Source organism: Salmo salar, chromosome 05 (genome assembly GCF_965601325.2).
Source record: "Salmo salar chromosome 05, fSalSal1, whole genome shotgun sequence".
In the NCBI taxonomy this organism is placed as follows: domain Eukaryota; kingdom Metazoa; phylum Chordata; class Actinopteri; order Salmoniformes; family Salmonidae; genus Salmo; species Salmo salar.
The window spans coordinates 29,699,726-29,714,160 of record NC_138295.1 but is presented as its reverse complement, the minus strand read 5'-3'; the positions used below and the strand labels follow the sequence as shown (position 1 = coordinate 29,714,160).

Sequence of the window (14,435 nt, the reverse complement as noted above, 5' to 3'; positions counted from 1 at the left end):
TGAATGAAAGAAATAATCTTATTAAATATTTTTTTCTTTACATAGTTGAATGTGCTGACAACAAAATCACACAAAAATAATCAATGGAAATCCAATTTATCAACCCATGGAGGTCTGGATTAAAGTGGAAAACCACACTACAGGCTGATCCAACTTTGATGTAATGTCCTTAAAACAAGTCAAAATGAGGCTCAGTAGTGTGTGTGGCCTCCACGTGCCTGTATGACCTCCCTACAACGCCTGGGCATGCTCCTGATGAGGTGGCGGATGGTCTCCTGAGGGATCTCCTCCCAGACCTGGACTAAAGCATCCGCCAACTCCTGGACAGTCTGTGCTGCAACGTGGCGTTGGTGGATGGAGCGAGACATGATGTCCCAGATGTGCTCAATTGGATTCAGGTCTGGGGAACGGGCGGGCCAGTCCATAGCATCAATGCCTTCCTCTTGCAGGAACTGCTGACACACTCCAGCCACATGAGGTCTAGCATTGTCTTGCATTAGGAGGAACCCAGGGCCAACCGCACCAGCATATGGTCTCACAAGGGGTCTGAGGATCTCATCTCGGTACCTAATGGCAGTCAGGCTACCTCTGGCGAGCACATGGAGGGCTGTGCAGCCCCCCAAAGAAATGCCACCCCACACCATGACTGACCCACCGCCAAACCGGTCATCTTGGAGGATGTTGCAGGCAGCAGAACATTCTCCACTGCGTCTCCAGACTCTGTCACATGTGCTCAGTGTGAACCTGCTTCATCTGTGAAGAGCACAGGGCGCCAGTGGCGAATTTGCCAATCTTGGTGTTCTCTGGCAAATGCCAAACGTCCTGCACGGTGTTGGGCTGTAAGCACAACCCCCACCTGTGGACGTCGGGCCCTCATACCACCCTCATGGAGTCTGTTTCTGACCGTTTGAGCAGACACATGCACATTTTTGGCCTGCTGGAGGTCATTTTGCAGGGCTCTGGCAGTGCTCCTCCTGCTCCTCCTTGCACAAAGGCGGAGGTAGCGGTCCTGCTGCTGGGTTGTTGCCCTCCTACAGCCTCCTCCACGTCTCCTGATGTACTGGCCTGTCTCCTGGTAGCGCCTCCATGCTCTGGACACTATGCTGACAGACACAGCAAACCTTCTTGCCACAGCTCGCATTGATGTGCCATCCTGGATGAGCTGCACTACCTGAGCCACTTGTGTGGGTTGTAGACTCCGTCTCATGCTACCACTAGAGTGAAAGCACCGCCAGCATTCAAAAGTGACCAAAACATCAGCCAGGAAGCATAGGAACTGAGAAGTGGTCTGTGGTCCCCACCTGCAGAACCACTCCTTTATTGGGGGTGTCTTGCTAATTGCCTATAATTTCCACCTGTTGTCTATCCATTTGCATAACAGCATGTGAAATGTATTGTCAATCAGTGTTGCTTCCTAAGTGGACAGTTTGATTTCACAGAAGTGTGATTGAGTTGGAGTTACATTGTGTTGTTTAAGTGTTCCCTTTATTTTTTTGAGCAGTGTACATACATTCTTTTTTGTTAACTAGTAAATAGTTACCTACAGCAAAGTGTGTTTAAATAATTTCTAACTTGTTAACAATTTCTGCTAGTTAGTTTTTGCTACGATGTGGGTTTTAGCTTGCTTGAGCCTGCTAACTGAGGAGTGTTAATTCACCTGTTTCCATACATGTTTCATTTTAAAACATGTATCTTACAAAGGAGTTGTTTAATCTAACTGCAAAATTATTTATCTGTACATGGAATTGTAGAAGTTTTTTTTTTACTGATGTTTTTTCTAATCTTTACAGGAAAATGCCACGGGCACTATCTGATGTGTGGAGACATTTCACTGCTGCTAATGTAGAGCACCCTTCCAACCAGACATGCTTTATCTACTCATTTGCTGGATGCAGAGTTCAACTGAGTTCAAGTGAAGGTCAAGCAAATCATAGAGAAAGCAGACTGTATTGCAATCATCTCTGATGGGTGGTTGAATGTTCGTGGGCAAGGAATAATTAACTACATCTCCACCCCTCAACCAGTATTCTACAAGAGCACAGACACAAGGGACAACAGACACACCGGTCTCTACATTTCAGATGAGCTGAAGGCAGTCATCAATGACCTTGGACCACAGAAGGTTTTTGCACTGGTGACAGACAATGCTGTGAACATGAAGGCTGCTTGGTCTAAAGTGGAGGAGTCCTACCCTCACATCACACACACTGGCTGTGCTGCTCATGCATTGAATCTGCTCCTCAAGGAAATCATGGCACTGAAAATAATGGATACTCTCTACAAGAGAGCCAAGGAAATGGGTAGGTATGTGAAGGGTCATCAAATTACAGCAGCAATCTACCTCACCAAGCAAAGTGAGAAGAATAAGAGCACCACATTGAAGCTGCCCAGCAACACCCGTTGGGGTGGTGTTATCATGTTTGACATTCTCCTGGAGGGAGAGGAGTCTCTCCAAGAAACGGCCATTTCACAGTATGCCGATATGGACAGGCCCATCAAGAGGATCCTCCTGGATGATGTATTTTGGGAGAGAGTGGTAAGCAGCCTGAAACTCCTGAAACCTAAAGCAGTAGCCATTGCACAGATTGAGGGAGACAATGACATCCTGTCTGAAGTTCAGACTCTGCTTGCAGATCTAAGAAGAAATCCGTACTGCCCTGCCCACTTACTTCACTGTTGCTCGAAGCAGAGGAAACTGCAGTTCTGAAATACATCAAAAAGCGTGAAGACTTCTACCTGAAGCCCATACAAACCGCAACGTACGTTGGACCCCAAGTATGCTGGCATGAGCATCCTGTCTGGTGCAGAGATCAACAAGGCCTATGGTGTCATCAGTACCGTGTCTCGCCACCGTGGCCTGGATGAGGGCAAGTTTCTTGGCAGTCTGGCGAAGTACACTTCCAAGCAAGGGCTTTGGGATGGAGATGCAATATGGCAGTCGTGGCAACATATATCATCAGCCACCTGGTGGAAGGGACTTTGTGGATCTGAGGCTCTTTCCCCTGTTGCCTCCATTATTCTCCAAATCCCACCAACATCAGCCGCCTCAGAGCACAACTGGTCCTTGTTTGGGAACACACACACCAAAGCAGGCAATAGGCTGACCAATACAAGGGTTGAAAAATGTAAATGGTATTAATATTAATTTGTAGATATTTCCATTAATTCCCACGGAAAGTTTCCACCTCTGAATATTCCCCAAAATGTGCAACCCTAGTCAGGTTTGAGGAAAAGATGAATGGAGCAAAGTACTGAGAGATCCTTGATGAAAACCTGCTCCATAGCGCTCAGGACTTCAGACTGGGGTTCACCTTCCAACAGGACAACGACCCTAAGCACACAGCCAAGACAACGCAGGAGTGGCTTCGGGACAAGTCTCTGAATGTCCTTGAGTGGCCCAGTCAGAGCCCGGACTTGAACCCGATCGAACATCTCTGGAGAGACCTGAAAATAGCTGTGCAGCGACACTCCCCATCCAACCTGATAGAGCTTGTGAGGATCTACAGAGAATGGGAGAAACTCCCCAAATACAGATGTGCCAAGTTTGTAGCGTCATAGCCAAGAAGACTCAAGACTGTAATCGCTGCCAAAAGGTGCTTCAACAAAGTACTGAGTAAAGGGTCTGAAAACGTATGTAGATTTCTTGTTTTTGCTTTGTCATTCTCGGGTATTGTGTGTAGATTGATGAGAAGAAACAAAACTATTTGATACATTTTAGAATAAGGCTGTAAAGTAACAAAATGTGAAAAAAAAAGTCAAGGGGTCTGAATACTTCTGAAGGCACTGTATAGCATTGGTCTATTTGCATATAGGCCTACTGCAGCTCTGATTGGTTATGCCTCACTGGTCTGTGTAGAGTACGGGCTGAGTCGTGCGTGTTAATGCAATAGAATCCTACTCCGATGCGTTCTGCCCACAACAAAATCTCTTGCATAGTTTGTTTTGTTTCGGTATGTTGCATTGCATTAATTTGCATTAATATTGCGTTGATTCGATCATAATTCCCACAGTAAAGGGAAACGTTGATAGTGTTTAACTAAGGGGGAAAACTCTAGAAAGTTGAGTGAAGTTCAATCTTGTGCTTCTGTGTGGGCTGATATTTCTTCGGCAAGGCAGTCCGACGGGAGCTGCGCGCAATTTAGGGGGAACATTGCTGAGAAGGTGTCATCTTAGATGTGCAATCGTGCTTGTTCCCCAGACATTCGTTACATTTTGTAGAACGCGTCCCCTTATATGATTATCAACTACTGTCAAACGTGTGTGGAAAGACAATTCTCTTCCTCAATAGTGTGCAGGGAATTCTACTAGATGAAAAGCCGAAATGAGTATGACATCCTGGCATTTTAAGCACTCAATTTTCAAAATTTCACATACTATAGAACGTTCTATTTTTCCATACCCAAATAGCCTACTAATTTAGAGCACAAGTAGAGGTATTGGGACACAGTCACTGTGTGACTACAGTAAATGTAATTTAAGTGACGGCCGTTTGAAGGGCAGTGAACGAAGAATGGGCTTGTCTACCCTATCAAACACTCTGAAATGAGGGGATTTGGAGGAATCTTAACAGAGGATTCTTTCATAAGCGTGTAGCGAGCGACAAAACAAAGACATAACCCAATGGAATTAAACACAAGTGTGTGTCTATGAGAGGTTGTGTCAGTCACTCACCCACCACCCTGGTGTTGTAGTAGTCAGGCAGCATCCTCTCACACAGAGCCACCAAAAGCCAGAAGGCCTCCTCCTCCGTACAGTACAGCAGCAGTACCGACGTCACAATGTTCATCGCCTGGAGAGAGAACGGTTCAGTGATAGATACAGAGGTTTATAACAACAGAAACAGACAGATAAATTAATGCAGAGGAAACACTGCTGTAAAGGTTAAGTGTGGTGCTGCTGCACGGCGGAATCATTGCCGCCACACCAAAAGAAACCAAACAGTTTCAGTAGAGTTCTGTAAAGCATGTTTGCTTTTCTTGGTAAATAGATCATTTGTTTGGGTTTAACACAGTTCTAAAGGTTATTTAGCTCTGTGAGTGGTGGCAGGCAGCCTGCAACACAAGGAACACAGAGCACCAGTGACCAGTGTATGACTGACCAGTGCTCGATAGACGACATGCGGCGCGAAACACAATTCACTTGAATCACCTGAGTGCTCCAGCTTGAGAAACTGCAAGGTAAGTTAGCTTGTTTGTTTGACTAATGATAGCTAGCAAACCAGTTAACTACATAAGCTAGTTATAACCTAAAAACTTTACTAACATAATTTAGGTCTATAATACTGCTGCCACAATTAACGGCAATTAGCTATCCAATATTCACAAGTATGTTGATGATAGAAACATTGTTAACTGGCGTTGCTAGTCTAGCAAGTTAGCTAGCTAGTTCGTTTGGAACTGTATCAAGTGCAAGCAAGATAGCTACATTTATCGGTCTTCGATTGGATTTTTTTCTCTCAGATGAGTTTGAAATATTTCCAGCCACAGCAGCGAAAGAGAAAAGGGCCGCAGGAACAAGAGTATCAGGTAACGTTAACTTAGGTAGCTTTTTTATTTAACTAGGCAAGTCAGTTAAGAACAAATTCTTATTTACAATGACGGTGGGTTAACTCCCTTATTCAGGGGCAGAACAACAGATTTTTTACCTTGTCAGCTCGGGGATTCGATCTAGCAACCTTTCGGTTACAAGCCCAATGCTCTAACCACTAGGTTAATGTTAAATTAGCCTGAATTAAAAAAAACTTTCTTTAATTAGCTAACTCTAAAAGTTTAAGCTATCGTTTTTAAAACAAGTGTATGGCTTACTTTACTGGACGGAGAAGAAACAGAATCCCGGGAGTGAGGTAGGGATGCATGAGGGACAGAATGGAGAAGAGGAGAAATGGAAAAAGAAAAGGAAAGAGAGCAGAATGGAACAGAGGAGAGAGCAGAGTGAAACAGAGGAAAGGAGAGTCAGGAAGGGAGCTGGAAAGAGAACATGAGGGAGGAGAAGAAAGAGGAATAGATAAAAAGGAGAGGAGCCAGAGAGAGGAGTGAGGCCAAGTGCGAGCCACCAGCAATCCGGGTGGGACCCTAAGTGGCTAAAAATTGACAGACTGAAGCCGTGGCTATATACAGTTGAAGTCGGAAGTTTACATACACCTTAGCCAAATACATTTAAACTCAGTTTTTCAGAATTCCTGACATTTAATCCTAGTAAAAATCCCCTGTGTTAGGTCAGTTAGGATCACCACTTTATTTTAAGAATGTGAAATGTCAGAATAATAGTAGAGAGAATGATTTATTTCAGCTTTAATTTCTTTCATCACCTTCCCAGTGGGTAAGAAGTTTACATACACTCAATTAGTATTTGGTAGCATTGCCTTTAAATTGTTTAACTTGGGTCAAACATTTTGGGTAGCCTTCCACAAGCTTCCCACAATAAGTTGGGTGAATTTTGGCCCATTCCTCCTGACAGAGCTGGTGTAACTGAGTCAGGTTTGTAGGCCTCCTTGCTCGCACACACTTTTGCAGTTCTGCCCACACATTTTCTATAGGATTGAGGTCAGGGCTTTGTGATGGCCACTCCAATACCTTGACTTTGTTGTCCTTAAGCCATTTAGCCACAACTTTGTAAGTATGCTTGGGGTCATTGTCCATTTGGAAGACCCATTTGCAACCAAGCTTTAACTTCCTGACTGATGTCTTGATAATTTCCACATCATTTTCCTCCCTCATGAGGCCATCTATTTTGTGAAGTGCACCAGACCCTTCTGCAGCAAAGCACCCCCACAACATGCCACCCCCATGTGCAGTTGCAAACAGTAGTCTGGCTTTTTTTATGGCGGTTTTGGAGCAGTGGCTTCTTCCTTGCTGAGCGGCCTTTCAGGTTAAGTCGACATAGGACTCGTTTAACTGTGGATATAGCTATTTTTGTTCCCGTTTCCTCCAGCATCTTCACAAGGTCCTTTGTTGTTGTTCTGATTTGCACTTTTCGCACCAAAGTACGTTAATCTCTAGGAGATAGAACATGTCTCCTTCCTGAGTGTTATGACGGCTGCGTGGTCCCATGGTGTTTATACTTGCATACTATTGTTTGTACAGATGAACGTGGTAACTTCTGGCGTTTGGAAATTGCTCCCAAGGATGAACCAGAGTTGTGGAGGTCTACAATTTTTATTCTGAGGTCTTGGCTGATTTTTTTTTATTTTCCCATGATGTCAAGCAAAGAAGCACTGAGTTTGAAGATTGGCCTTGAAACACATCCATGGGTACACCTCCAATTGACTCAAATTATGCCAATTAGCCATGACAGAATTTTATGGAATTTTCCAAGCTGTTTAAAGGCACAGTCAACTTAGTGTATGTAAACTTCTGACCCACTGGAATTGTGATACAGTGAATTATAAGTGAAATAATCTGTCTGTAAACAATTGTTGGAAAAATTACTTGTGTCATGCACAAAGTAGATGTCCTAACCAATTTGCCAAAACTATAGTTTGCTAACAACAAATTTGAGGAGTGGTTGAAAAACGAGTTTTAATGACTCCAACCTAAGTGTATGTAAACTTCAGACTTCAACTATAATACGCCACATGGTTATTTAAATTTCCTTTAATTAGGCTAAGGACTAAAAATGCTTGTGCATATTTAGTCTTTACTAGTCTACAGTATTATGTGTTTATTTCTGAGCCAACTCCACCAGGACCTCGATGACCCAATGGGTCTGGGCGCATTCAACATCAAGGAGGAGGAAGAGAGGGAGAGGCCAGGCGAAGACCAAGACCAGAGATCAGTTCTGGGCTCGGTTCAGAGAGGAGGTAAAAACATTTGTTTTCAAATGCTGTGATGAAACCAATGTTACATCATGTGTGTTGGATAAACTAAAACAAACAGCAATGAATCACTTATTTTCTGTCATGGATCCATATCTTCTTTGCCTCCAGGAAAGCCTAGACCAGAGGTTCCAACACCTGGAGATTCTGGGGGCCTTCAGTGTGTTGGGACCTCAGGCTGTGTTCTCTAGTGAGAAGATAAACACCTTTAACCTGACCCTCTTCTCCAGGCAGTTCTTCCAAGCGCCAGAAGCTGCTGTGCTGCTAGAGTGGCCCTCTTATAAGCAACGTGCTAGTTGGAGCATTCAAGGTATGGAATGAGTGTGACAATCTTTTGGAGAACATTTTAGGCCAGTGTTGACCAATCATTTTTCCTGTTGAACTACCACTCTGTTGGCTCTTCTTTAATGGTGTACATATTTTTGTTTTTCATGTATTTCAGGGGTTTGACCAGCAATGATAAAGCTGGCCACGCAGTTTGATGAGTGGGGGCAATCTACCCCTGCCTTAACCAGCTGGCATGCAAACGCACCGACTATACCAGTGTCTTCCGTTAATTGTTAGAGGGTGTAAGAACATTTAAATTTGAAAGTAGATCCCCTTTGTCCCTCTCCTTTCTCTTATTATTCTTTCTGTTATTGCAGGTCAAAACAGACTTGAGGAATAGACTGCAGGGAGAGCATCTCGCCGCCTGCATGCGGCTCTCCATCAACGCCCCCCCCCCCCCCAGGAGTTCAATTACAGGAAGGCGTTGGAAATATTTTTACAAAAGCCCAGAAGAATAAAGTGCTCTGACAAGCTGTAAACTATGTCAGAACTAGGTTTTTGTCAGAACCTGGAAAGAGATTTTCAACGCCCTCCTTTTGTGATAAACATGAATTAGTGGGCTCTAATTCATGTTCAGTCAAATGTTCGTTCCTCGGTTCATTTTGTCAAGATAAACATTTTTATTTCAGAAAGAAGGTCTCTGTTGTGTTTCTTTAGATATCTGCAGCACTCAACCTTAAATTGTATCCTGTATACTATAATAACCTTAATAATACGTTATTGAGCTAATTTCTGGGGGAGGAAATTATATTTTAGACAGTGAGTTTTTTCCTTTTAAAAAGTCACCAGGACTAAGTCAACAGAACCAAGACCCGAAAAAACCCCAAAATGGGGGACCCCTTAAACCCCCCCCACCCCCGATTACTTTTCCCCCACAGCTAACAAATTTTCCAGAGGAAACACTGCTTTACAGTAATGAATAAACAGTTTATGGGTCAATGAGAAGCCACCAGAATAGAGTAGTCACCCTGACAGAACCATTTCCAGTCAAAGAACCTAGTTAAAATATCATGATTATGTTTCAAGAAAACATTCACGCTATGTTTTGGAGTACATTTTCCTGGTATTTTCTAATTATAGCTAGGGGCACATTCTACTACTTCAAAGAATTCAACTCAATTGGCCAATATCAGGAACCAAATGGCTAATTAGAGTTAAACAAAAGCCAAATTATTAAGACATTCTTGTGAAGTGGAAACGTGTAGGAGCAACAACGGCTCAGTGGTGAAGTGGTAGACGACACAAGTTCACAGAGCGGGACCGCCGAGTGCTGAAGCGCATAGCGCGTAAAAAGCGTCATTCCTCGGTTGCAACACTCACTCCCGAATTCCAAACTGCCTCTGGAAGCAACATCAGCACAATAATTGTTTTCCGGAAGCTTCATGAAATGGGAGGACCTTTCCTGTTTCAGCATGACAATGCCCCGTGCACAAAGCGAGGTCCATATAGAAATGGTTTGTCGAGATCGGTGTGGAAGAACTTGACTGGCCTGCACCTCAACTAAAGGTTGACCGATTAATCGGAATGGCCGATTAATTAGGGCCGATTACAAGTTTTCATAATCGCTAATTGGCATTTTTGGACACCGATCATGGCCGATTACATTGCACTCCACGAGGAGATTGCATGGCAGGCTGACTACCTGTTATACGAGTGCAGCAAGTAGCCAAGGTAAGGTGCTAGCTAGCATTAAATGTATCTTATAAAAAACAATCAATCTTAACATTGGCCAATATCAGGAACCAAATGGCTAATTAGAGTTAAACAAAAGCCAAATTATTGTGACATTCTTGTGAAGTGGAAAAGTGTAGGAGCAACAACGGCTCAGTGGTGAAGTGGTAGACCACACAAGCTCACAGAACGGGACCGCCGCACACAAGCTCACAGAACGGGACCGCCGAGTGCTTCAGCACACAAAACTGAGCCGTTGTTGCTCCTACACGTTTCCACTTCACAAGAATGTCACAAGAATGTCTTAATAATTTGACAGAGAGTGGCTCAGTTGGTAGAGCATGGTGTTTGCAACGCCAGCATGGTGTGTGCAACGCCAGGGTTGTGGGTTCGATTCCCACGGGGGGCCAGTACAAAAAAAAAAGAAATGCATGAAATGAAATGTATGCATTCACTACTGTAAGTCGCTCTGGATAAGAGCGTCTACTAAATGACTAAAATGTCAAAAAATGTAACAATCACTAGTTAACTAGACACGGTTGATGATATTAATAGTTTATCTAGCTTGTCCTGCGTTGCATATAATCGATGTGGTGCCTGTTAATTTATCATTGAATCACAGCCTACTTCGCCAAACGGGTGATTTAACAAGCGCATTCACGAAAAAAAGCACTGTCGTTGCACCAATGTGTACCTAACCATAAACATCAACGCCTTTCTTAAAATCAATACACAAGTATATATTTTTAAACCTGCCTATTTAGTTAATATTGCCTGCTAACATTAATTTCTTTTAACTAGGGAAATTGTGTCACTTCTCTCGCGTTCATTGCACGCAGCGTCAGGGTATATGCAGCAGTTTGGGCCGCCTGACTCGTTGCGAACTAATTTGCCAGAATTGTACGTAATTATGACATAACATTGAAGGTTGTGCAATGTAACAGCAATATTTAGACTTATGGATGCCACCCGTTAGATAAAATACGGAACGGTTCTGTATTTCACTGAAAGAATAAACGTTTTGTTTTCGAAATTATAGTTTCCGGATTTGACCATATTAATGACCTAAGGCTCGTATTTCTGTGTTATTATATTATAATTAAGTCTATGATTTGATAGAGCAGTCTGACTGAGCGGTGGTAGGCAGCAGCAGGCTCGTAAGCATTCATTCAAACAGCACTTTACTGCGTTTGCCAGCAGCTCTTCGCAATGCTCCAAGCATTGCGCTGTTTATGACTTCAAGCCTATCAACTCCCGAGATTAGGCTGGCAATACTAAAGTACCTATTAGAACATCCAATAGTCAAAGGTATATGAAAAACAAATGGTATAGAGAGAAATAGTCCTATAATAACTACAACCTAAAACTTCTTACCTGGGAATATTGAAGACTCATGTTAAAAGGAACCACCAGCTTTCATATGTTCTCATGTTCTGAGCAAGGAACTTAAAGGTTAGCTTTTTTTACATGGCACATATTGCACTTTTACTTTCTTCTCCAACACTTTGTTTATGCATTATTTAAACCAAATTGAACATGTTTCATTATTTATTTGAGACTAAATAGATTTTATTGATGTATTATATTAAGTTAAAATAAGTGTTATTGTTTATTCAGTATTGTTGTATATATATATATATACACACACACACACACACACACACACACACACACACACACACACACACACACACACACATATATATCTCCGGTCCTCAAATAATCGGTATCGGCGTTGAAAAATCACAATCGGTCGACCTCTAACCTCAACCCTATCGAACACCTTTGGGATGAATTGGAACGGCGACTGAAAGCCAGGCCTAATCGTCCAACATCAGTGGCCGACCTCACTTGTGGCTGAATGGAAGTCCCCGCAGCAATGTTCCAACATCTAGTGAAAAGCCTTCCTAGAAGAATGGAGGCTATTATAGCAGCAAAGGGGGGACCAACTCCATATTAATGCCCATGATTTTATAAAGAGATGTTCGATGAGCAGGTGTCCACATACTTACACTACATGACCAAAAGTAAGAAATTGTAATATAAAGTCAGTGTTGATAATGTGACCCTGCGATAGACTAGCGTCCTGCAGGGAGTGCACTTGTGCATCAAGCTGCATCACACTACAACAACGTGATGTTTCTGATGTGTGGACAAGGCTACTTACCATGTTGACCACATGCATAGTTTTAAACAATGTTGTACAAAACCCCCCCAGAAAAACAAAACAAGTCGGCATACCTGGCAGTATCCTATGCCAGGGTTGCGGCAGGCGTAGGCGGTGAGGACCCTGCGGAGGGCAGCGATGCCCATCTCATTCTGGAAGGCGTGGTGCTCAGGCATGGAGCGGTGCAGGTCCCTCTCGATCTCCTCCGTGGCCAGGGTACAGCGGCCCATGGCCTGCTCCACCCGCTCAGCGTAGTAGCCAGGGTGGGTGTCCATCTCATTCTGAGCTCCTGGAGAGGGGATGGATTAATTGATGGATGGGGTAAGTGGTTAACTCAATAGATTATAAGACAGATACAGACAATATGGGTTTGTCAGTGGGCAAATTATTTAATGTTTAGATCCTTTTGATTCTAACCATTGTAAAAAAAAAGTTTAAAAAAAAGAAGTCAGATTCAGACAACTGGTAGTTTCTTTGTTGTACCATCAAAAACGTGGTTAACATTTACATATTTGATAGAAAACACTAATTCGAGAGATTCCTGAAAACAGAATTTAGACTACTCATTAACTCTCACTCCAGATATCACTGCACGACACAATCCTGTTCATTTAGCCCCGTTTATTAAGTGCTACCATTTGAACATAGTATGACACATCCACATAGTAACACAACTTATTTGCTCCGTTTTGTAACCGTTACTTAGCTAGGCCATATGACTCAGGAGTCCAGGGAGTCAGCTGATCTCAGATGAGTCAGACAAGAAAGACGTAGGGGAGGGGTCAGCTTGGTGATGTTGCACCACTAGGTAACAACAACACTTCCCTAATAACCACCGCAACAGAGAGACTGAAACACACACTACCTTCAGGTCACAAGGTAGGAGTGACTGCTGTCCTTGATACCAACTGAATTCTGATGTGGATGTAGTCTTGACACACACAATGCTTGCTTGCACACACAGACTCACTTATTCACAATGAGTATTGTTCACTGTGTTGCTAACATGGTGGCAACACAGTGAACAACGATGTTAAGAACATAGAGCTGGCGGGTTATACACTAATCGGCAAGAGAGAAAAACAGCCTCTGGTAAGACACGGGGCGGGGGCCTATGCATTTATGTAAACAACAGTTGGAGCATGATATCTAAGGAAGTCTCAAAGTTTTGCTCGCCTGAGGTGGAGTATCCTATGATAAGCTGCAGACCTCACTATTTACCCAGAGAGTTTTCATCTGTTATTTTCGTATCTATATACCACCACAGAGCGAGGTTAGAACTAAAACCGCACTAAATGAGCTGTATTCCGCCATAAGCAAACAGGAAAACGCTCATCCAGAGGCGACGCTCCTAGTGGCCAGTGACTTTAATGCAGGGAAACTTAAATCAGTTTTACAGAATTTCTATCAACATGTTAAATGTGCAACCAGAGGGAAAATAATTCTAGACCACCTCTACGCCACATACTGAGACGTGTACAAAGCTCTCCCTCGCCCTCCATTTGGCAAATCTGACCATAACTCTATCCTCCTGAGTCCCGCTTACAAGCAAAAATTAAAAGCAAGAAGCACCAGTGACTCGGTCTATAAAAAAAGTGGTCAGATGAAGCAGATGCTAAACTACAGGATTGTTTTGCTTGCACAGACTGGAATATGTTACGGGATTCTTCCGATGGCATTGAGTAGTACACCACATCAGTCACTGGCTTCATCAATAAGTGCATCGAGGACGTCATCCCCACAGTGACTGTACGTACATACCTCAACCAGAAGCCATGGATTACAGGCAACATTCGCACTGAGCTAAAGGGTAGAGCTGCTGCTTTCAAGAAGCGGGACTCTAACGCGGAAGCTTATAAGAAATCCCGCAATGCCCTCCGACGAACCATCAAACAGGCAAAGCATCAATACAGGACTACGACCGAATCGTACTACAGCGGCTCCGACACTCGTCGGATGTGGCAGGGCTTGCAAATTATTACAGACTACAAAGGGAAGCACAGCCGAGAGCTGCCCAGCGACAAGAGCCTACCAGACGAGCTAAATAACTTCTATGCTCGCTTCAAGGCAAGTAACACTGAAACATGCATGAGAGCATCAACTGTTTCGGATGACTGTGTGATCATGCTCTCCACAGCTGATGTGAGTAAGACCTTTAAACAGGTCAACATTCACAAGGCCGCAGGGCCAGACGGATTACCAGAACGTGTACTCTGAGCATGCGCTGACCAACTGGCAAGTGTCAATGACATTTTCAACCTTTCCCTGTCTGAGTCTGTAATACCAACATGTTTCAAGCAGACCACCATAGTCCCTGTGCCCAAGAACACTAAGGTAACCTGCCTAAATGACTACCAACCCGTAGCACTCACGTCTGTAGCCATGAAATGCTTTGAAAGGCTGGTCATGGCTCACATCAACACCATTATCCTAGAAACCCTAGACCCACTCAAATTT

At 43.5% G+C, this 14,435-nt stretch overlaps 1 protein-coding gene and 1 long non-coding RNA gene across 4 annotated transcripts in view; one reads left to right on the top strand and one right to left on the bottom strand.

Moving 5' to 3' along the window:
* The window catches only part of LOC106604567 (TBC1 domain family member 9B), a 52,668-nt gene that overhangs the window by 14,616 nt on the left and 23,617 nt on the right, over positions 1–14,435 (bottom strand). For all 3 annotated transcript variants that reach the window (XM_045718038.2, XM_014199332.3, XM_014199333.3), the window contains 2 exons: positions 12,053–12,267; positions 4,672–4,789 (listed from right to left, as the gene is read on the bottom strand). In XM_045718038.2, coding sequence (XP_045573994.1) covers positions 4,672–4,789; positions 12,053–12,267 — 333 coding nt within the window. The remainder of the gene's footprint in view (positions 1–4,671; positions 4,790–12,052; positions 12,268–14,435) is intronic.
* On the top strand, positions 4,787–8,769 carry LOC123743087 (uncharacterized). Its single transcript, XR_006769847.2, has 6 exons — positions 4,787–5,177; positions 5,460–5,525; positions 7,684–7,798; positions 8,044–8,123; positions 8,256–8,382; positions 8,458–8,769. It is a non-coding gene; the product is annotated as an uncharacterized LOC123743087 (long non-coding RNA).